This window comes from Ixodes scapularis, unplaced genomic scaffold (genome assembly GCF_016920785.2).
Source record: "Ixodes scapularis isolate PalLabHiFi unplaced genomic scaffold, ASM1692078v2 PGA_scaffold3__209_contigs__length_174095766, whole genome shotgun sequence".
NCBI classification, from domain to species: Eukaryota; Metazoa; Arthropoda; class Arachnida; order Ixodida; family Ixodidae; genus Ixodes; species Ixodes scapularis.
Window position 1 is genome coordinate 45,683,522 of NW_024609868.1, and position 23,060 is coordinate 45,706,581.

The following is a 23,060-nucleotide window of genomic DNA, read 5'->3' on the forward strand; positions in this document are numbered from 1 at the left end:
AGATATAGTTTTAGTTGGGCTATAATGCCCGAGCCCTACTAAAGCGACAAACAGAAACAAACGACAGCGGCAAGCCTTACACCAGAATATTTCGCGATTTGACAGGCTTTGTAGAATAAAGAAGGCTATGCTCAAACACGAGCATCATGCACACGAGGGTACCATTTGCAGGCTTGTAAACACTCGTGCTAACTTTACGAGCACCGAACAACTCAAAGCCGTATAAACGTACCATCGCGAGCATGCTGCATGTGTCTGAGGCTTGTCGCGGTCGTTTTTTTCTGTTTCTAGCTCTAGTGGGACTTGGGCCCATCATAATCTTTGAGTTGAACACGAGTCGTTACCCGAATGTTTGGCGACGCTGGTTGTCATGAACCAGAGCATTCGACTCGGGATCATGACAGTTGGGTACATCATGGTGTCACGTGACTCTCAGTGCGAAGTTGTGATGTCATGTGACGTCACGGTATCAACAACGTTAATAGATATAGCGACGTTCTCAATTTGAATCGACTTAACGTGGTGAGTCACGTAACTTCACGGGGTCACGTGATGTGACATTACTTTACAGCATGTCTTGACATCATGACGTCACGTGACGATGTGACACATGCCTAATCATAGTGCCAATAAGAAAGTGCCGCAAAAACGCAGGATTTATTATACATTGCAATTCTGTATATGACGATTTGATCAATACGTAGGGGAATACACGTGCCACTTTTTTATTCCCAAATATAAAATTTGTAATACTAACAAAAAAAACAAAAATACCGTGAACCGTTTTGAACCGGTTACCGTTATATTTTTTTCCAGTTCAGTTCCGGTTCAGTTCCAAGATGGCGGCGAAAATTTCGGTTCGGTTCAGTTCCGGTTCGGCTAAAAATAACGGTTCTGTTCCGGTTTTCGGTTCGGTTCGGTTCCGGTTCGACACCCTGGTGTGAACTCGCCGTTCATTTTTTAATCAGCCGTGTTGTGTCGATGTCCATGTATTCTCCCATAGGGCGGGGCTTTAGGGCGGGCCGCCTCCTGGAACCCTGAGTACCACGTGACTCGCGCCGAGCCGCTCTGTCGGCCATGTTGTCGGCAAAACACGGGGTTCAAAGGATTGCGCTACTCTGCTCCGTAGGAGCTATATACAGTGCTCTAGCGCAGCCACGAATCACGCTACGGGAGTTTCGGTTTTGAGGCATCATCAGCGCAAGCCTGCATGTGTATGTACATCAACCTCCTTGGTGTACACTGTTAAAGGGATATTTCAACGATATTTGAAATATTCGCGTCGTGTTCAAAAATAGGTTGAATATGATCCACAATATCCGTAAATGACAATCGCACGTTTGTATTTTGATCCTGGTGGCTGTATTTTTCGTTATAAACGGCCCACTCTGGCAAGCGCTCGGAGAAGGCCCAGCTTAGAGCACGTGACATCCAACGCAATCGTGACGTAGGTCGTCTCAAGACGAGCAAAGCTACGGCGAGGGTGACGTCGAGAGGATGGCCTAGTCGTTCCAGCCACCGAAGCGGCTGCTTTTGTACGAATTTTGAGTGACGGGTTAATATTCTATAATCTTCTAGGGGGACAATAGCGACTTCTGCGACACACAAAAGGGATTCTCGGGAAGAGGGGAGTTCCTGCTGCCCCTCTTCTCTCGTCGTGGCCGGAGACGAGACAACCTCCGTCACTAGCTGTCAAGGTTCCTAGACAAGCATTACAAACGAGGCGTTAGCGACATCCACCAGGTGCTCTTTGCTAATCGTTTAATTCGTTTTAAAATTCCTTTTGGAGACTTTTTTAACAAGATATTGGTATGTTCCATGTGATACTGCTCTTTTGAACACATATAGACCAAAAAATGAGCGCCGAAATTTCGTTGTAGTATCCCTTTAAAATCAGAGATGGGCAGTATTTCAAATACAAGTATTTGAAATACGCATTTCAAATACTTTGTGTATTTTGCATTTGTATTTAATTACAAATTGGGTAATGTATTTGACGTGTGTATTTAAATACTAAAACGGGGGTATTTCAAATACAATTGTAATTAAATACAATTTTGTGGGCGAAAATACATCTTGTTTTTATGCATGTGATTGTAAGACCATCCTTTATTCGGCCATGGGGCTTTTTTCTTTTTCTCCTCCGGCTTTATTTTAAAGGCACTGTCCAGAGCAGGAAGAAAACTACGTTCTGCACTGAAAGCAGTGTCTCACAATCAAGCACAAGCGTCTAGTGACTTTGTGATTACGGTGCTAGTCCAGGGCAAGAATAGTTACGAAATCGACGTTCACGGGCAGACTGGCTAAATAAGTGCCTGTGACAACTTGTGATGCTTTCCAGCCTGTTTTTCATCCATATTTTTGCCTGGAACATTCTAAATGCGCGGGTCGTCCAGATTTTGGTAACCGGTGCGAGTCGCAACAATAAAAAAATTCTCTAGCTAGCGCTGCGCGTCTTGGTCGTCTCGATTCTTTGTTGGTCTATACCAAAATGTAATCGCCAAAAGAAAGCTGCTTGAAGCTCTGTACTCTTTTCCCCTATTACGTCCAAGCTGGTTACATTTTTTTGTGATTATATTTCTATTACGTTACTAGAGCCTGGCGCACTAACTCCCGAGTGTGTGATGCAAAATTGAAATGAGATACCCAGAAACCCGTTGCAGGTGCCCGGAAGTCGCTGAGGCAAATTTTGAGGAATGTATTTGGAAAAGTATTTGGAGCAGACCAAATGCATATGGTTGTATTTGTATCTTCTACTTAAATGCTTTTTTGGAAATGCAATTAGATTTGTAATTAAATACATTTTTGACGTAGTATTTTGTATTTGTATTTCGATACATATTTGCATGTATTTTGCCCATCTTTGGTTAAAATGAAGGCAATAACGCTGCATTCTTGCTTTCTCTGGGAGTCACCGTTTTGTGCGCGAAAACAAATGCAACGGTTGCTGAGCCTTTACCAGAAGAGATAATGATAATATTGTAAATATGAATGTTTTTCGATTTGAGTCACTTGACGTCAGCTTTGCATGAAAGTGTCCGTCCCATATTCGCAACGTCTCGTTTTTAAACTTTAAAACGCCAGTTTCTGGTGTTCGGACACACACCGTTTCGGAAGATGGGGAGAGTTAGGAATATCGGATGTGCAACGTCGAGCATTATAGTACTGTTTAGTGTTTTGCAGATACACGAAAATCGCGATATAGCACTAATTGAAAAATCAATATTATTTTGTTTTGGAACATACTACTCCTGAGCCGAAAATTGAATTGTTATAATTGCGAGGAGTGCTTTGAAGTAATGGACCTTTTCCACATACCGACGGCACCAGGCGGTTGCTGCACGAACTAAAAATCGAGGAAGTGACATACCTGTGCTACCAATCGATAATGGGAGCTACGCTACCAGTTTCTTCGCGCTCTGAGCAGCGGCGCCTGCCCAATGCGACTTGAAAGAGGGGCATCCGTGGCGTCCACCCAAACGTCGTGTTTTCCTTTCCGTCGACGTTCTTTTTTTGTGTAACACAATTATATATATGCTGCAGTTACGTGTTCTATACTCGCTGATATACAGCCTCCTTCCGAATTTCCTCGATTTTTCGTTCCGACTTCCGCCGCTTGGCATCGGGCGCTCGCGCGTGCGCAGAACGCTTCTCGGGAAAGGTCCATTGTTGGCCAATGTTTTAGAATGCACCACATCATTTGTCACTTGCACAGTAAACTGCGTAAATTACTAGCCGATCTTCTATACATGCCTTGCACCTACGTCATTAAAATTGCATGCTGGGAGGGCCGTCGCCATAACGCCGTACCAAATCGTCATCGCTGCATAGGAAGTTCCCTGGAGTTGCCGTCAGTTTGCCTTGCTGAGCGAAGGTTTTGCTACGTAGAATGGTTGCGTGTGCGGTTATTAGGGAGTTGTAGTAGATCGTTTTTCTCCTCCGCTACGCTATCCCCGAAGAAAACGCCGCAGCTGCGCATGCGCGCCGCCAGCCTTGTCTGCATAGTTCAAGGTCTTGTGGCGGATTACGGAGCGCTATCCGGGTGCTTAGCGGGCTTCGGAAACGTTCTACTACAATTCCCTATTAATTGTGCAAACAGGACTAAGAGCAACAAGCGTCGTGATCGTAACACCGTCAGTGAAGCGAGATTTTTCAAACTACCGAAGGTGATCCCCGCTCAGTGTCGGCGGACACACGAACTGTCAAAGAAGCTAAGGAGCATGTGGTTTGCGAAGATTAACAGGGCCGACCTGGTCGCGAACGTGAACACACAGGTGTGCAGCGAGCACTTTGTTACAGGTAGGAAATGCTTCTTGTCGTTCTCCGTTTTCGGGACGCGTTCACCCCATTGCTGTCGCAAAATCGAATGTAAAACTCGGCGCAGCATTGTCTGCTGCGCCGAGTTTCGCGAACGTGAGCGCGTCAGCGAATGGCGTGTTTTCTTTGCTTTACTGGAGCTCCTTCTAAGTTGTTCGATGACACGAACCCTGACTGGGCGCCGAGTTTGAAGCTCGGTTACACGGACGAAGGAGATCGCTCAGCCTCGAGTCGCAGCGCTCGAGGCTGAGCGAGCTACGTTAGGGAAAAAGGCGGCGTCGAATGTCGTGTCCACGCCGACGCGAAGTTTGTAGAGATCCTCGCCGTCGCAAAGTTCCATCTTCTTCGCGTATCTCGCTCTCGTAGGCCCAACGAGCTCGTCCTAGTAATCTCCGCAGAGCGGCAACGTCCGCTCCTCCGGCGACGGCATATTTAGCCCGTAGGCGCTGGTAAAAATAGATTAAAACGATTTGTTTACAAATTGTGCGAAGAACAACAAACACACACAAAAAACAAAAGGCGCTACGCTCTCAAACTGCGTAAACGCGTCACGGTCGGACGAAACACGCCGTCGACTACGTTTTGTAGGTTCTCCGGTCCTCCGTTGGTACGGAGCAATGGCGATCGGGGGCGGGGCATCGCGGCGTGACGTCAGGCGCAAGGCATGTATACTTGAGGCAGAAAATATTGAAGAGAACCACACTCGCTCACAAACGCAGTTACCGTGTTGCCTACTCCACACCGCGCCGTAACCGCTGGTGGTACTACACTGCACGATGGTAACCGCACGACTGCACGGCGTCCATTTGCTATCCATGACTCCGTCGCGTTCTCGCGCGTGCGCAGACATTTGCCGAATTTTCGCCGAATCTTTGCCGAACATTCCTTCAAAAGTCCGGCCATATGCCAAACCTTTCCGAATCTGAAGTTCGGCAGATTCGGTCCATCACTAGTATCAACAATATTTGCTACATCCTTCAGTGAAAAATAAAATTTTGTATGGTAACATTACATGCAAAGTTTAACTTTAAATGTTATAGCACACGTTTTTCTAATGCAGCACTTACACCTTTTAAGGAACCACTCAGTTCAATTGAATACCAACTGTCCCCAAGTTATTGTTTAACGTAACTGCACATGCTGAAATGGTTGCATCAATATAAATATATTTTATTTCACTTCAACGGCACTTTGATGCAAACATTCATCCACATCACATGCAATCTATCATTCTTTGGTTCTCATTCACTGTGCTTAATGTCCTCCAAAGACCCACTACCAGGAACACTAAGGTTCCAATGTTATATGAAAACAACAATATGTAACCAAAAAAATTTATATGAAAAAAAAAAAATGCTTTGCAAAAGGACCTAACAAGACAACAGCCACATTGAAGAGAGCCAAACAGAACCCAGACACTGTTGCAAAATCCCTCAACTGTACACCGAGCAAGCTCCTTGCATTACATGTATGAAACGAGAATCGATACCATCGCAGCAAGTGTTTACAACTCCAAGGGCACCAAAAAAACTTTCTTGGTATGCTATGTGTAAGTATTAGGTGCACATATTTATATGCATGTGACAAAATCACAAAAAAAAAATTATATCTGCTTCAGATATCATGCTTGCCAACCTGCAAAATCAACTTCAGAAATCATGTTTCAGATGCAAATCACACACACGTACAACAAATTTAGACTAGAAAAAAGTTATATAAAAAGGCAGTGTTTAGCAAGAGTAAAGGAACAGACTTCAGGTCTTTTTACTGCACTGAGAACACCTAGAGTCCATTAAATAACGCAAACAATGGCAGTTGAAGCGAAGCCCACCCATGGGACAGACTAATGTAATGGCTGCAGATAGTTTTGATCTTATTTTTTCTCTGCAAGATCCTAGATCTATAACACTGGGTTGAGGCAAGTTCGATTTGTTATTAAACTACTAGGTTACAAAAGCAGCACAATTTCTAGGAACTTACAGGTTAAAAATTATGATAGCAATAAAAAAAATAGACAATTTTAAATCTACCAGACATTGCATTCTAAACACCTGCACACAAGAATGGACTTCATTGTTGCTCCCACATTTTTGTTTCTATTTTCATAGCACGTTCGGCAGTTTGAGAATTAAAAAGCTCGTCTTTCGACTGACCAACCGAAGACTAATCGGATACTTTGTCGCTCACGCAAGTGCAATCCTGCCACAGACATCCCTAAACCTCGTCGCACCATTAGACGTATTCACACAGAGACGAAACAATCTATCCACCAGTTGTCACCACACAAACAAACCGTCTCGAGCAACACTGTCCCGAGAATGTCGATCCAGGCCTGGTGACGACGTGCGAGACTCGGAAACTATAAACAGCACCGTTGCAAACTAAGTTGTTGTGAAAACAGACGTCTCTTTCGCCACCAAGCTCTGTAAAAAATGTAGCAATAGCTTGGACGTCGTGTGACGACGACACCCTCCTTCACGCTGAACACGTTGGCATCAAACCAAGGCCTAACAATTAGCTGCCTGTACAACGTAAAACACACTCCACGACGAAAACATGCAACTCGTGCTGGTCACTCCGCACATATCGCAGACGCAACCGTTCTGCAAACATCCTAGTTTACCTTCTTTTTTTTTTCCCCGTTTTCTTAGCTCCTTGAACTAGCTCCGTCCCACTCCACGAGATACTGGATCTTCCCGTCCACACCGACGCGTTTGGCCAGGACACTGAAACGTTTCGAGGTGTCGCACTTTTCTCCGCTCCGCAGTGCACTTTTCCATCGCTGTGGTGCCGTCACTTTCATCACGTCGCGTTCCTCCGTTGTGATGCTGCTGCTACCACTACTGCTCGAGCTGGTACTGGTACTGGTGGTACTCGTGCTGCTGCTCCCGCTCGAATCCGAGTCAGAGTCTGAGGGGGCGAGCGTCACCGTCCGCGAGTCTTGCAGCTTTGGAATGCGATGAGAGTCCCGACACGACGTCACTTTCCGCGAGTTTCGGCGACTTTGCGCGGGCTTCAACGTGTCCACCTGGTTCGGCTTGAGTCGCGGCGGCTGCTGCTGCTTCGCCTCCGAGGGGACTTTGTCCGGGGGTGGTTTTGGCTTGCGGGGTCTCCCCGGCCTCGGCCTCGGGGGCAGGACGGGCGGAGGAGGGGACGCCTCCAACAGTCGGAACGGGTTGTTCCCGCCTTCAAAGTCGTCCGGCACCGGGATGAAGGAGTCGAGGAACGTCGAGGAAACGGCGGTGCTGCAGCTGCTGCTGCTTTCGTCGTCATCGCTGGCGGAAGGGTCCGGAGCAATGCCATTTGGGACGGGTTGTGCCTTGCCACTGGGGAGTCTGCCGAGAACCTGCTTACGAGATTGGCCAATGTTGGCTTTGCCGGCTGCGTTCGCACCCTGAAAGTGAAGCGAAAAAGACTGCCTCAGATTTCCTAGACTCCAAAAGCAAGACAAAGCTGTTCAGCGAACCCACAAATGTCTGTTGTACTAAGTGGGCTTGACCGTTTCATGTCGTCGGCGTTCACTGGCCCATTTACGAGAACTAAGTGCATGACGTGCTAGGCGAAGCTGTTCAGCAAACACGGAAATGGCCGCTGTACCAGGTGGGTTCGACAGTGCCATGTCACTGGCTTTCGTTGTCCCGTTCACAAGAACTAAGTGCATAACGTGCACCTGTGTCTCTGTACAGATCCGCCGGTTTCATCTAGGTCTTGACGTAACCCAAGAATCATTCTATTTCTTTTGATAGCACATTTGGCATAACGCAGACAGTGGATCCAAACTCAAATTTAAGAAGAGACGATTTTAGACAATCTTGGTTGGATCAGATTTCAAGCTCGCTACAACCAAGATTTGGAAAGATGCACGAAAACAGTGGCAAAGGTTAGCGCATCCAGAAAGCAGAAACAAAATTGCGGCTGCCATGAAGTAACTTGCGTCGCAAAGAGCTCCATTCAAGCGCCAAAAAACGATTCATACCCTTTTCACAAGTCTCAAGTGCTCCGACTCTGCTGTTGTGCAAGTAAGAAATGAACCTTTGTGCCAGTCTCCAGTCTCAGCAATTACAATGACACTTTTCACCCCCAGCCAAATCTCCAAAGCAGTGCTACAACTTGCCCGACGTGACAAAATGCGAGACCACACTTACCTTTTGCGGGATGTCATGTGCTTTCCGCCTCCGTCGCTTGATCTGGCCGTTCTCTCGCCCAGGGAGCACCAACATGCCTCTCCCAGGTCCTTTCCTGAATAGCGCCTCCCTTTGGGCAGAAACAAGCGTGCATCAGAATTCTACCGTGTCTACAATACAATTCTACTATAGCGATAGCATTAAGGAGCTTGTGTCGCAGAAAAGTTGGCGTTGGCGAGATGAGAAAATTCTGATTGGTTGATAGGGTCAGACGTCACAGCTACATGACCTCGCATGGGAATTTCAAACAACCTAAAACGCTCACGTGAAACATGAGGTCACGCATGGAATGAAAGTGATTAAAACCTGACATGTGATGTGAATGAAAGGTTGCCGCATATCTCAAATGATTTTACTTTATAAAGTAATTCATTTGCCTCAACTCTTTAATGAAAAAGGCCCATAGGTAGGGATGGGTGAATATTCGGTAATTACGAATAGCCCGTCAAAATTTTGTTCTATTCAACATTCGCTTTTAATCGAATTTAGTATTCGACAATACTGAATTATTCAACCAAGTGCAACCACTTTTCTGAAAAAAGTGGTTGCACTTGTCTAACATGGCCAACTGCTTGCATTAGTCTTCATAACAAAGATGGCATTATTTACATAATTCAACTGTATTGTGGCATATTTTGAGACCTCAGGAGTTGTGGGGACACTTTAGGCGTTGCTTAACACAAGGTTGTTGGTTAGCATCACTATAATTTCTGAGGCTGTCTTGAGCCGGTGTGCATGTTGTATGTTCGAAACAAGGAGCACAAAACTTCTAAATACGAGGGAACTGCAATCAGGGCTATGACAAAACCAAGGTAAAACAGAAAGGAAGCCTTATGCTGGGGATGCGAGGTGTACTATCTGTGCTTCACCAATATAAGCATTCCTTCATTGAAAAGCACACGTGTTACGGAGGCTAACTCTCTGATGAACCAAAGTAGACAATGTTAGAGTATACTAACTTTCAGAAGTAATAGCTGTGGGGCACATTTTCCATATTCCGAATGTTTTTTATTTGTTGTTTAATTTGACATAGCTGTAGAAGTTTCAGCATTTATACGCCTTCCATACGTACACTGTCTTTTCAAGAAATAAAAATTGAAAATGATTTTTTCCACAATATATTAACCTGTTTATTTCAAAAGAACAACTAATTGGCCACATTTTGATGTGCCATATTGCTTCATACAGAAGTTAGTTAGGAAAATAAAAGCGTTGGCACAGATCCTTTGAAAATTTCTACTTTTCCCGTGGTGGAATTCGCTATGAACTCCTCCGTTACGAGTAAGGCAGAAGGATGCAAACGCAGTGCATTCGCACTTCACAGTGCGATAGAGAAGCAAGAACCCACTACAAACTAGTGCGCCACAGAAACCAGTATCGCGTGAGCAAATCGCGGAAAAAAAAAAAAGAAGGAAGATTGGGAACGAGTTAGGAAATTGCATGTCACGGTGAACGGATAGTGCAGATTGCGGACGCTGCAGATTCACGTGTCACGTTGCAATAAGCACAAGGGAAGCTGCGGTGAACACGTTTGTTAAACACACACCGATACTGCAGATCGCACGGCTCATGTGATTTCCATCTGACATCGCGTGATTGATATCCAACGGGAGTGTACGCCATATAATGTGTGCAGTATTTTGAATACACACAGCCATGCGCAGCACCACTGTAACCCTCCCCACCTCCCTGCGTTACTGAGCTCAAGCTCTGGGAAAAGGCAAGAGAACATACGCCAAAACCAAGAAAAACAGAAAGAACATTATAACAAGAAATGGGTAGCTGCGCCTAGCTACAAACCAGGAGATATGGTGGTACTCCAGCAAGAGCCACTGGCAACAGGAGAGTTGCGAAAATCGCATCCAAAATACAGAGACCCTGACATTGTTGTGAAGAAGCTACCTCACGATTGTATAAAGTGCAGAACCTCTCCGAGACTCAACGCTTGCAGCGCTTCTACGAGGAAATCACAGCTGTCGACAAAATGAAGCACTTCGCTCTGTGACGATGGCAGCGACGACGACCAGTCGCCGGGCTCGGGGCACGAAGAAGATACGCAAAACGCTACTTGAGATTTGGAGGGTCATTTCGGGGACATATTCCGACAAGATTCCCACCGGGGGTGTTTGTGCTGTAGGAAGGCCGAGTGTTAGAGATCAGGAGATCGAAGTTTTAGGACGCCACTCGAAAGTTTGTAGGAGACCCCCGACACCGGCTGCTCCAGACAAAAGTTTATATACGGTTACGGCTTGCGTTATCTTTCCAATTTTGTTTTGTCTGAACAAACTTTTTTGCAAGCAAAACAAAGTTTCATTCTGTTATCTTCATCGTTTTCCTTTCGCACGAATGTACTCCAACCTCGGGGTCGAGGAAATTGGGGAGGGAATGCGTAAACAAAGTGAAATGTCTCTCTATCGTTGTACTTTGTCATGGACGCATTCCAACCGTAAGGTCCGCGGCATCGTCTTTTGGTTACAGGGGTGAAAGCACTGCGCCAATTGTGCCATTGTGCGCCAATCCACTTTTGCAGCGCCCTACTGCTCCCAAGCGCAAATGCTGCGCCAAAACTAGCCGAAAATGGTTTATCAAAGCAGGTGACTTTTGTTTGATGCATACAGGTGCCAAGTGCCTATTTTCATCTAATGAGAATAATGATTTACTCTCGACCAGGTAAATAGATTCAGTGTTCCATTTCGTTTCATGGTCTCATGTTGATGAGCTGTCAAGCGCCGGCAGCATGAAGGAGAGCCGTTCGAGTAGGTTCTTCAAGTCGTCCGCTTTGAACGCGGGAAATGTAAAGGCTTTTATTGTCGGACGAACATAAAGAACACACAATAAAAGTTGTGTTCTTTTATTTCCGTTCCCCGTACCAGTGCCTTCGAAGCACTTGTTTGGGCGCGCTGCTTTGTGCCGTCAGGGCAATAGCTCAGCCAACAATGCCATAGAGGTGTCTGATCTCCAAAAATGGGACATGCATAAGTGGCTTTGTCACAAGCATAGGTCGGCATTTTAGAGCCCCTTCATTCACCATCACATCACAAACAAAATCACGTCTCCAAATTCATTCGCATTCACGTCACCAAGGTACTCCGACCTCCCAAATTCATAGCCCTTCACATCGCGGCGTTCAACCGTGCCAAAACTTCATCCCCTTCACATCACGGCTTTCAAACTCCGCCGAGAATTCATACCCTTCACATCATGTCGCTCAACCGCACCAAGAATTCATCCCCATCACATCACCGCCACCTCCAAGTTCACGGAATCATTCACCATCACATCACCAATTCACGAAGTCATTCACCATCACCCCAAATTCATCGGAATTCACCATCGTGAATTCATCGGAATTCACCATCGTGAATTCATCGGAATTCACCTTCACATCATGAATTAATCCGAATTCACCATCACATCACGAAGTCATCTGAATTCACCATTGACTTCACGAAGTTATTCACCATCACAGTCAACACGAATTCACTGGAATTCACCATCACATCATGAATTGCGCATGACTCACGAAGTCATTCAGGTTCATCCTGACTAAATTCGACTTTACGGCTGGTAGCCCTTCACGAGTTCGCAGTTCTTGCGGAATAGGACTGTGGCGCCTTTTTGTGTAAGCCACTTAAAACCAGGACCTGACTCGACAAAGGGCCACCGCGCTGAGGCGCGCACGGCTACGCAGCGAGGCTGATGCCCAAACCGCTAAAGTCAAATGGGTCCCTGTCGTTTGCGGTGAAGGATGAAAACGACCAGCAAGCAAGCAAGCACCTGCGTAACATGTTTTCCGCCTATTCTGAATTCATAACCGTACTCACTATCACGTCGAGAATTAAGTTTACGGTATTACTTCCCATCACAAACTCATCAAGTTCACGAGCCACTCACATCACATATTCATTGTGTTCACCAGCCATTCTCCATCACGTCACGAGTTATTGAGTCATTCACATCACAATGAATTTTTCACTTCATGAAGTCATTCACAATCACAACTCATCATGAGTTCATTCAAATTCACGAAGTCATTCTCCATCACATCACGACTTCATTCACCATCACATCACAAATTCATTCAAATTCACGAAGTCATTCACCATCACATCACGACTTCAATCACCATCACATCACGAATTCATTCAAATTCACGAAGTCATTCACCATCACATCACGAATTCAATCAAATTCACAAAGTCATTCACCATCACATCATGATTTTTTTTCAATTTCAAGAATTCATACAGGGCCATTCAGATTCACGCCGTGAATGTGAATGAAGGTGAATGAGCGAGTTCATGAATGAATTTGCCGAGGTATGGTCACAAGTAGTGAGGGATCAATTTGTCGTTTACTTTGTTGTTGTTGTTGTTGTTTTTTGGGGGGGGAAGGGGGATGGGAGGGTTAGTGGCGCTGAGCATGGCTGCTATATTCAAAATACTGCATACATTATATGGTGGATACTGTCTGTAAAGTCTCTTATGGGGTACACTCCTCGTTGCACCACTGGGCTCGAACGACTCGTTCTCCTTCTTTAAACGTGATCTCGAGATTTGCCACATTCACCACTGGGCACTGGCAGGACGTATTCCTCGTTGCAGTTCTTCGGTACACAACTCGTGATAACATGGCCCTGATCCTGCCTTCCACATTGTTTTCGGTCAACGAAGATGTCTCCTCTTGGCTCCTCGCTTGTATAAAGGGTTACAAAGCCCACATATTTCGGAGGAAACACAGCAGCCTCTTGCGCAGAGAGGCTCACTAAGCGCGGTGCAAGACCAGGTATTTGGATGTTTCGCAGGGTTCCATCTTCCTCTCCCAATTCCTTGAGCTCCTTGAAAATGTAGAGGGTGTCATTTCTATGAATGATTGTGACGTGCGACTGCTCCGTGAACGGCTGGCCAATGAGCGGAATCACCTGGACGTCGTCAGAAATGAAGTATACGTCAACATCCGGTTGCCTTATGGACCATCAGTCTAGCTTTTGCGTGCCCCAGTGGTGTCATCTGTCTTGATTCGTAGCCGCCAATCGTGAAAGGGTGAAGGGGTTTGCCATACGTGAACGCCAAAGATATTGCGTCGCTCTCTCAAGGAGTCACACATTGGCTGCCCATATTCACGGAAGCGTTGACCTCTTTTCTGCTAAAAAAGCGCTTTTATGAAATACTTCACGCTGGTGTCGGTAGCCTTCTTCGCTGACTTCCCGTGCTTGCACGTTTGGGTGAGGACAACTCCTGGTTTTGGAGGCGTGTCCGGCTTGCCCGGTCTCAGGCGGCAGTCTTTCGATTCATGTTTGGTTCAATTGCATATATCAAATCGAGGTCTCTTATGAGGCTTGGGGCGTGCAGCAGGATAATGTTTATATGTAGAACAATGGACTTCTTCCAAAACCGACGCGCCCCATTGCGGCGAAATACCACGCAGTGCACTCTGGGAACTAGTTGGCCACTCAGTTTCGGTTTCGACTGAGCAGCTTCATCTCATGCTATCACGCCGCCACCGAACGCGCTGCTTGAGTTTTCGACTATCTGGCTTTTCACAAATGTAGAATACACTCATTCTCGAACGATACAGAAACGAAGACCGGGGCACTTACCTTGGTTCCGGAAACACCGGATATTGTCCGTGCGTAATCAAATGTAGTAAGACGTGGCTTAGTCGCCTCACCTCACGAGTGCATCTTTGAGCTCAATGTCAGCAATCCCGTCTAGTACCAGTGAACTACAACTGAAATTTGGTCACCTTGAGCCCTACACGTATTTTGTTTGCCGAACGTCCGCTTCTTGTTACTTCATTGGGTGAAAAGCAAGCCGCATCCTCACAGGAGTATCAAAGTTGAGCCAGCGTTGGTGCATTCGCTTTTAAGGAAACGCAATAAATGTGACCCCACTACTGCACAAAAGTTACTATGATGTCTTCCTCGTGTCATGACATATCTCACACTCAAATTTTATGCTGATATAAGATTAAGTTTTCGCAAACGCTGAGATCGGCTAGCTACGACGGAGGCACGAACAAGCGTCCCCTACTCCTCGCTAAACCTTTTTGGGCGACCTTTTACTGACGCCCAAGATCTGTGCCTGAGCGGTGTGTCTGAAATTATCTCGGCATACTCAGTGAGGAAGAAAGCAAACACATAACAAATATTATGGCAATTAGAAACCGTCAAATGCGCTTTGAATAATTTCGTTCGTTTGGCGCACCGGGGTTCATGCCCGTCCGGCGCACTTCCACCGAATGGTGCGACATTCTTCACACAAGTGCTCGACTTTTGCTTTCTTAAAACTGTTTGTATGTGCAAATGTGCCTATATGGTTGGCAGGATAACTTTATGCGTGTACGCGATGTTGAATATTAGTGAAATGCAAGCGGGTGGGGACTTCACGAATTCGTGCAGTGCTGCGGGCAGTACAAATAAGCAATGAGATGTGCGTTAAAATGGAGCTTTTCAATGGCGCCTCCGGGTTTTACCTCGCATACTCAGGCGTATTAAGAAAGACAGTAATTGCAAAAAAACAGAATGAAAGTAAAATACCGCATTTCCACGTGGTGAATGATGTTGATTGGGGCGAAGCTCGGGTAATGCTGATGATACTGATTTTGGTCAGAGGTAGTGCTGATGGTGCCGTCTTCATTCATGTCAGTAGGAGAATGTGTGGTTTTCTTCTTTTTCTTTTTTTAAGACAGATGGGATGGCAACTCAGAACCCCCTACTCTTTTTTTTTCTTCTTTTTCTTGATACTGATTTTGGTCATAGGTAGAACTGATGGTGCCGTTTTCATTTATGTCAGTAGAAGAATATGTGCTTTTCTTCTTTTTTTCTTTTTTGAAGAAGACAGATGGGATGGCATCTCAAAGCCCCCTACTTTTTTTTTCCTTTTTTTTTTCATCTTTTTTTTTTTTTTTTTTTTTTTTTTTTGCTCTCGCTGCTGAACTCACGAGTAGGAGCTTGTGAGCTCCTGCTCGTTAGTTCACGAGCAGAGGCACGGCGGACGGCGGACGGACATATGGACATGGCTAGCCCCTAAGGAGCTTCGCCCCTAAAAGTTATATTTCGTCTATGGACGCACGAAACAAACAAACTTCCTGATCAACAACACTAATGTAAAGGCGCGACCTCGATGTATGCATACTTACTGCTGTAGCTTGTTGATTCGTACACAAGCAAGATCTCCGAGCTTCGCAGTGTCGAGATTCCCAGCGCTGGCTCGTCTACCATACCTCGAAACGCTAACAGAAAGGCTCAAGTACAAAAATGCAACAAGCATGCGTTAAGACAAGCTATACGTCTCGGGCTTGTGCTAAGGCTTCGATGACTGGCCATTTAGGTTAGTTTAGAGACAACAAATGACACCCTCGGGACCAGAAAACATAAAATAGCGGCCGTTTATAGTCCACGCTCTGTGTATAATCTCTTGTCGACGTGTCGATCGAAACCGAAACCATGGCACTCTCCTCCCTGGCCAACTAGTTCCCAGAGTGCAACGCGCGCTGTGTTGCATGCGGGGCTTTATGGAAGTAGTCTATTGAAGCAGAGGGGTTCACCTTTTTCGGTGAATTTACGCAGGGCGTTGTTTCTGCCAGTTGATGCACTGTTGACAGGCTTCATGTCACAAAATGTGGTCGGTGAGGGTTCGGTGATTTTTGGCTGCATCTGTCTGAAAGTGTCCACCCGTTCATCCAGTCTCTTCTACAATGCAGGAGTTCTTCGGGGCTGTTCTACTCGCTGACACTCGACGATCGCACCACGTCCTCGGCGTGTAACCCTGTCACAATGTATCCCATGCAAGCCTCGTCGTCCAAGTTGCATCGTCGTGCATTGGCTAGCTTGTCATAAAAGTATATCTCCATGCTTTTGTCACCATTGTTTGCGACGCGACTCCATCTCTCAAAAGATACTAGAATCCGGCGCTCGATAGAAAAGCTCTCTTCAGCTCGGTTTTCCACCTTTCCCATGATCACTGTGCAGTCATGAGTCTGCACAGGAAGTCCGTCGTACCATGTTTTCACAACTCCTTGAAGTTTAACAAGTGCAAAGCATGTCATCTGCTTGTCGTTCCACCCGTAGGCAGCCGCCAAGTTATCCATCCTGCTGATCCACGCCTCCACCGTTAGCTGTGTCTTGATCGAGGGGTCGTACGCTGACATTGCACTCGTTGCACTCATAACGTCCAGTGTGGTGTGTCACTGCTGCATTTGCCAGAGTTCTGCAGCACCGTTCATCGCCTCACTCACCGCCATCTGGATGGTCACTTGCATCATTGCCTCAAAGTCGAAGGAGCTACCGCTGTCGCTTGAAGGCTGTTTGTGCGCGTTCGGCATTCCTACGTTGCCTCCATCAGGCGGTGTTCCGTTATTCACCTCCGGCGGCAAAGTAGACGGCAGGTGCGCCCGGCAGTCTCGTTGCAGTCACTTAGCTCACTTTATAAATTTTGTTGGCTTCGTCGCCGCCAACAACGTTGCTTGTTGAAGTGGCCTCACTGCTTGCCTGCTGTACGTCCTTAGTTCCCTTCCCTTTTATGATGAAATATTTGGTGTCCGATTGACGCTTTGGCTGTCTTGGAATTTATACCTCTTCTGAAATGTTAGCATTTTGGGTCAACGAATTAACAATGCGTTCGCATTAAACTTGTTATTTATTTAAGACTTTGAGGGTTACACTAAATGGGGGGGGTATCACATAAGGGTAGCGGTTATAGAGAGGTGCTGCGTCTCACTCGGCGCTGTCAGATGGAATGCTCGCCTCGCTTCCTCTCGTCTATGGGCGACGGCTTCAAAGCTCTTGCTAGCAGGCTCGCACATGCGGCTCAGGTTTCGTGGCAGAGAAGTCTTGGTAGCTCGGGGGTTCGCCGGGGACCGTATACAAACTTCTGTCTGGAGCAGCCAGGGTCGGGGACCTTCTACAAACTTTTAAGTGGCATTCTCAGACTCTCCCGATCGCTAACACGAACTAAACGAGGATATTTGTGGTAAAGAAATCGAGAACATAATTCTTGCGAGACAATATTTGCTGTTTTCATGCAATAAACATGCTCAGATTTCGAAATACTAGCTTGAAGCGATTTCCACATATATTCCGATTTTCCCCAGATTTTTTTATGGTCTTCCTATCGCACGTGTGTTCCAAACTAAACTGTATGCTTATTTTGCCTTTATGTTCCCTGCACTTTATGAACCCTCTGCGTTGCCGTAGGGCCTCAAGGAGAAATAAAGGAAGGATTAGGTACCCTGAAGGAGCGGAAACAGGATCCTTTGCGGACCGTGCAGGCATCACGTTGCTGTTCTTGTTCTCCCGGAGCAGGGCCGTGGCCCTCCGCGGGTCCGGCGGCTCACACCGGTCCCGCAGACTCCACAGCGACGTCCGCTTCTTCACCTCCTTCCCGGATTTGAACCTGGGTCAGAAAAAGCCCCAGCGTCAACCGAGCACAGTTGTGCGGTTGACGCCTAATCCCAAAAAGATTAAACACATTCTTCAACACGACTGGCTCTGTATTTAAAGGCTGTTAAGGCTTTTAAATGCAGAGCAAAGGTAAAACATTTTCAGTGGATACCAGCACAAAACCTAAGGAAACTTAAACTTAATGAAACCTTTTAAAAAAAAGTAAATGTTCCTTCAGGCTGGCTCAGTGAGGAACTCTGGTTTACAAGAAGCATTTCTCGCGAAATTCTATAAAGCCCAATCTTGTTCACCAGGCGATAGGACGAACTGGAATCCCCACATTATTTCAATCAACTCATTTTGGATCACTGTGGCAACCAAACGATTATGACGGGAAAACTGGTGTCAACAGGTTACTTTGCCTTACATCTAAGAAGCGAGTAATTAGATATATGTAATAATGCCAAGTTACAACGATGTTTGTAAAACAGCCCATCAACAAACTAAGAAGAAATCATACCTGGAACTGTCGCCATACAGGCACTCGTAGATGTTTAACCGCCGTTCCCGCATGGAGCAGCGAAAGATCTGGAAGGACAGTTTTAAACAGAAGTGAGTTATCGGCAATCAAACGACTCAACTACTGAAATAAACTGTAGCAAGGTGGGCGAGGTGTGTCGCCCTGTCCGGTTTGCACCGTTTCTTCGTTTATGTCAGATTATTATAAAAGAAAATGACAGTGCATAGTCAGCGCTGTGTTTGTGCCTTGCACTTTTTTTGGCGACCTTTCTTACGCCGTTTTCTATTCCAACTAAGGAAGGCCTGCATGCCAGTAAAAAACCGAGTTCACTCACTTCAGAGGGAAGCTGCAGGGCAAGCCAGATGGAGTTGAGGTAGGGCATGATTTCCTCATCCAGCTCGTAGTACTTTTTGTGGTGCTCCATGACCAGATTGTACAGGGTAAGGTGCGTTATGTCCATCCTAAGGCAAAGGAACGTCAAGCTAGATGCCAAAGCAGCCGACAATAAAAACGCAGTTTTCCGACTTGACAATTCTTCAAGCAAATATGAGGTTTGCCTTGAGTGACCTTTTGAGCGCTCACTCTGATGGAGAAATAAAGAATCGCTCCGATTGACAGAAATAGGTCATGCAACAAAAGGCATGACTTAGTACCACATGAATTCTCACAGCCAAGTTAACTAGAAGATGGTCCTCACACTTAAAAGATTGAATTCCTCTGTCACCTCCTTCTATTTTGGTAATGTACCGACAACACGAGACAGCTCTGACAGAAGCAGTTCAGTGAACCAATTGATTTTTTCTGTCCTCAATTCATTTTATGCTTAAGTCGCCAATTTACTATACAAGGAATTGGGGAATTGGCACATACTCCTGGCCATTTGCAGTGAATGGACAAGCTTTAGTTCACCAACTACAAAGTCCAATATGAGACAAGGATTAGAAGGAGAGTATAAGAAACCGAAGACTTGGACAGATCACCCAATTGGCTTCGACAAGCTAACTCTTCAGCAAATAACCACTGTCAAGCATCCTAGGTTCGAAGCGCCCTCAAGTAGGAGGGGAGAAGTGCAACGATCGGACAGATGTGTAGTCACAAACGCTTTTTCGTCCCGTATAAGGCGACGACTGCCTGCCACTTGAAGTGCACCTACCAGCAAAGCGGCATCCGCTTCACCACCTCGGGGCCGTTATTGCACACAGAACAGGAGAAGTAGTAGAAGCTGTCGCCGTACAGAAGCGGGGTTTCCAGGCCCTGAATGCAGGCTGGAACAAAACAACCTCTTTTCGTAATGCGTAAAAAGACACAACACATTTTAAAAAATAAAAAAAAAAAATCTAATTTTGGGAAATAGCATCACCAGAACATAGACCCACTCTTTTCTTAGGAAAAAACACAATGCTCCACCGAAAGTTGCTGAATACAATGAATTCAGGAGCGTAGGTAGGAATATACCATAGGAATATGTACCGTATTTACCCCAAAATAGGTCGACCCCTATTTATTGAGCCCACCGAGAATAAAAAAAAAGAATTCAATTATAGGTCGACCTTTCTTTTTTTTTTTTTTTAAGCAACAGGGGAAAGTTAGGGCAAAAGAAACAAACCCTTATTTACAGCACCCTCAGCTAAATCACAGGGCGATGTCAAAAACTTATTCATCGTCAGAACTTCCGCACATATCGTTGTCCGAAGCTTCATCAGCTTGGTAGACATCCTCGCAAACTGGCAACAATACCTCACTGACACCGTTGTAAAATGACGACAAGAAGAAACGAAAGAAGGTGGAGACGGGCGAGCGACGAAAGAACAAATACAAAGACACGAGCAACGCTGCGAGCCCCGTAATAGCCGATTCACACGACGGACCAAATCGCGATTTTCGTCCGCGGACCGTGTACCACGTGACCGGCACGTCACCGATTCCTGCGATCCGCGCCTCCTCCGCGGAGGCGCGGACTGATAAAGTCGAGCGCCTTTTTCACTCGCGGACGTTTGGCGGCAGACTGACTTGGAAAGCGTTTAGTCTGGCAACGGTACATTGTTTTCTTGGTTTTTTTGCTTCTGGTCGTTCAAAACAAAAATGGCGCGTCGTTGCGTTTTGTGCGTTTGTTGGTTCATTTTGTCGTACGATTCTTGGTTCCACGCGTGAGAGAAACTCCAGAAACTTTGTCCGGCTGACGCGACGCAGGTTCCGGTGCTCCTCCGGGTCCGTGTCAAGAAGCTCCCGTCAAAACTCGTCTAGCACGCCGCGATAACTCTTGCACGTCCAATCAGGATTTCACCGAGCAAGCCCTCTCTTGTGAATGTGGTGTGCTTGAGTGTTGTGCACGAGCGCGGAGTGTGTGAAGCCATCTCCAAACGCCCCTCCGCGAGCCGAGAAGTTCGTCGCGTCTACGCCGAAGCTTTCTCGGGCAGGATCATGCCTGTGTCACTGTCATGCGTTGGGTTAGTAAAGTTAGTGGCGCTTCGCGCGAAGCCTGCCCCGGTGTTTTGTTCTCGATCTGTACGTAGCAGCGGCGTACGATTCTTTATCGCGGTAGCAACCGTCGATTTCTCTCTTGGACAACGGTGCTACTGTGCGATGTTGGAGTTTCGCGGCACTGTGGGGTGCGAACAGGTTCGGTCCGTCCTCACTGGCGTCTGCTCGTCGTCTCCCTCGTGTGGATGCGCTTGGGAGACGGACGAACCGCGGATATGTCGTCACGTGATCAATCCGTCCGCGGATCAGTCCGTCGTGTGAATCGGCTATAAGCAACACGCGACCCGCCGAATAAAAAAAAAAAAACAAAAAAAAAAACTAAAGTATTTTTTTTTTTTTTTTTTTTTTTTGCGCGTGTTTGCGAGGAAGAGAGGAATGGAGCGCATAGGAGGGCAAAGTGCACGGCGCACCGCGTTTCTCTCCCTCCCCTTCCCCCTTGCCCAGAAAGGGGAACGCTACAGGCGTGATGGCGAAACCGAAGCCCGACGCCTGAGGAACGTGCGCGAGAGCCCTAGCCGGCGGCCGCGGGCTGTCGGCTGCTGCTGTTCGGTTGTTTTTGTGCATCAAAAGCTTTTTGAAACAAGAAGCCGCGCGGCTCTACCGCAACGCCGGCTAGGTGATTGATAGCTCCATACCTTCGGTAGGGTTTCAAATTTTGGTCGGCGAATTAGGTCGAAATTCTTTGGTCACGATTATAGGTCGACCCTTAATTTTTTACAACATTTCCGAAAAAAAAAGGTCGACCTATATTCGAATAAATACGGTACTATTATACAAAGTAGGAAAATACCGTTGGAACTGTGAGTCACAAGCTGGACTTGCTTTCCTTCTAAACCAGATTTAAAAGAAACCTTGGCCATAGTTCTAAGAGTGTATTTTCTGGTATATAGTCCGGTATATAGTCCAACCCAAATAAAGTCCAGCTACAGTTCTTCGATACTGTGCACCTGGAATCTACATTCAGTGCATACCCTGCACCTGGTGCCTAGTCCACGTATCGTACATAAAGTGTCATTAGTATGTTATGTCATTCAAAATTTATGACGTCTACACAGGATGGATGGTCTGGGAAAAAAACAAATCCTTGTATAGTGCGCACCCCTGTGTAGTCCACACCGCATAGAAACTTTTAACCTTGCATAGTTATGGTCTGGAAAATATGGTAGTCAACTCTGGTGAAACAGTAAGGCATTCCACATTGCATTCTCATGCCAAAGGAAACATGAAGCCAAAAAAGCTGGTCTCCTCACCTTCATGAAACCACTGCTGGCACAGGCGACACTGAAGCATTTTCTTATTCCACCTGTTAGCAAAAGACAACAAAAAGTATAGCTGTCTGCAGCAAGTGGAAACAGCTCCGATCGCCAATATAAAAAAAATATTAAAATTTCCTCTGGCTTTGAGGTATGCAGGAGTAGGAGACCCCCTTCATAAAACAAGGACCTTGCCTGATGCATTCTTACAATAGCACAAAGCTGACAAAATGCAAGATGCCTTTCTTTCTATACGTCTTTCCTTTAGATCTTGCAAATGGGGAAGCTCGCAAGCTGTGGTTTTTGCCTTCCCTGGTACCATACACAGTACACCAAGATACCTTTTAAAAACCCTAGTCGCAAACATATAAAAAAAAATCTTTCTTTGGTTTTGAGAGCATTTAGAAGGTCTGCTGAAACACCTTCTCAAATCGATTCAACTTAAAACTTTAAGTGCTGGCACGCCTCCAGTAAAGTCATATTACAAACACTAACTGTTCATCATCAGTGCCAAAAGCAAACCCAATTTAGTATCTCGGTTATGTCGTAAGGCGGCAACTTACACTCCCGGGCCTCCGCAGTAACAGTAGCAGTTTCGTGTGTTTACCCTGTGCTGGGAATCCCACTGCAAAGACTTCATCTGCAATAAGAATATGAACAAGTGCAGTGCACGTCATTACTAGCTCGACACCCAAAGGTTCATCTCATACTTACATTGTAAGGGAAACCTAGCTTGAACATTTGTACTGGAGCACCTAAAAGAAACGTTTGAAAATGTATGTCAAAGCTTTGAACATTTTATGTCAAATCAGAGCGGAAACTTTAGATATCAATAAAGAGAGCAATATGTTACCATTTCTGTAGTTCTTCGCACTTTTCTGTAAAAATCAAAAAGAAAAAACAAGTTTTAAAAAATTCCCAAT

General features: G+C 46.0%; 1 protein-coding gene across 4 annotated transcripts in view; it reads right to left on the reverse strand.

Moving 5' to 3' along the window:
* Positions 1-5,466: 5,466 nt before the first annotated feature.
* Positions 5,467-23,060, reverse strand: part of LOC8051065 (metal-response element-binding transcription factor 2) — a 33,406-nt gene continuing 15,812 nt past the window's right edge. For all 4 annotated transcript variants that reach the window (XM_002435397.5, XM_029967824.4, XM_029967822.4 and 1 more), the window contains 10 exons: positions 22,991-23,015; positions 22,852-22,892; positions 22,701-22,777; positions 22,135-22,187; positions 19,557-19,668; positions 18,738-18,864; positions 18,404-18,471; positions 17,732-17,896; positions 8,463-8,571; positions 5,467-7,711 (listed from right to left, as the gene is read on the reverse strand). In XM_002435397.5, coding sequence (XP_002435442.4) covers positions 6,965-7,711; positions 8,463-8,571; positions 17,732-17,896; positions 18,404-18,471; positions 18,738-18,864; positions 19,557-19,668; positions 22,135-22,187; positions 22,701-22,777; positions 22,852-22,892; positions 22,991-23,015 — 1,524 coding nt within the window. In that variant the 3' untranslated portion in view covers positions 5,467-6,964. The remainder of the gene's footprint in view (positions 7,712-8,462; positions 8,572-17,731; positions 17,897-18,403; positions 18,472-18,737; positions 18,865-19,556; positions 19,669-22,134; positions 22,188-22,700; positions 22,778-22,851; positions 22,893-22,990; positions 23,016-23,060) is intronic.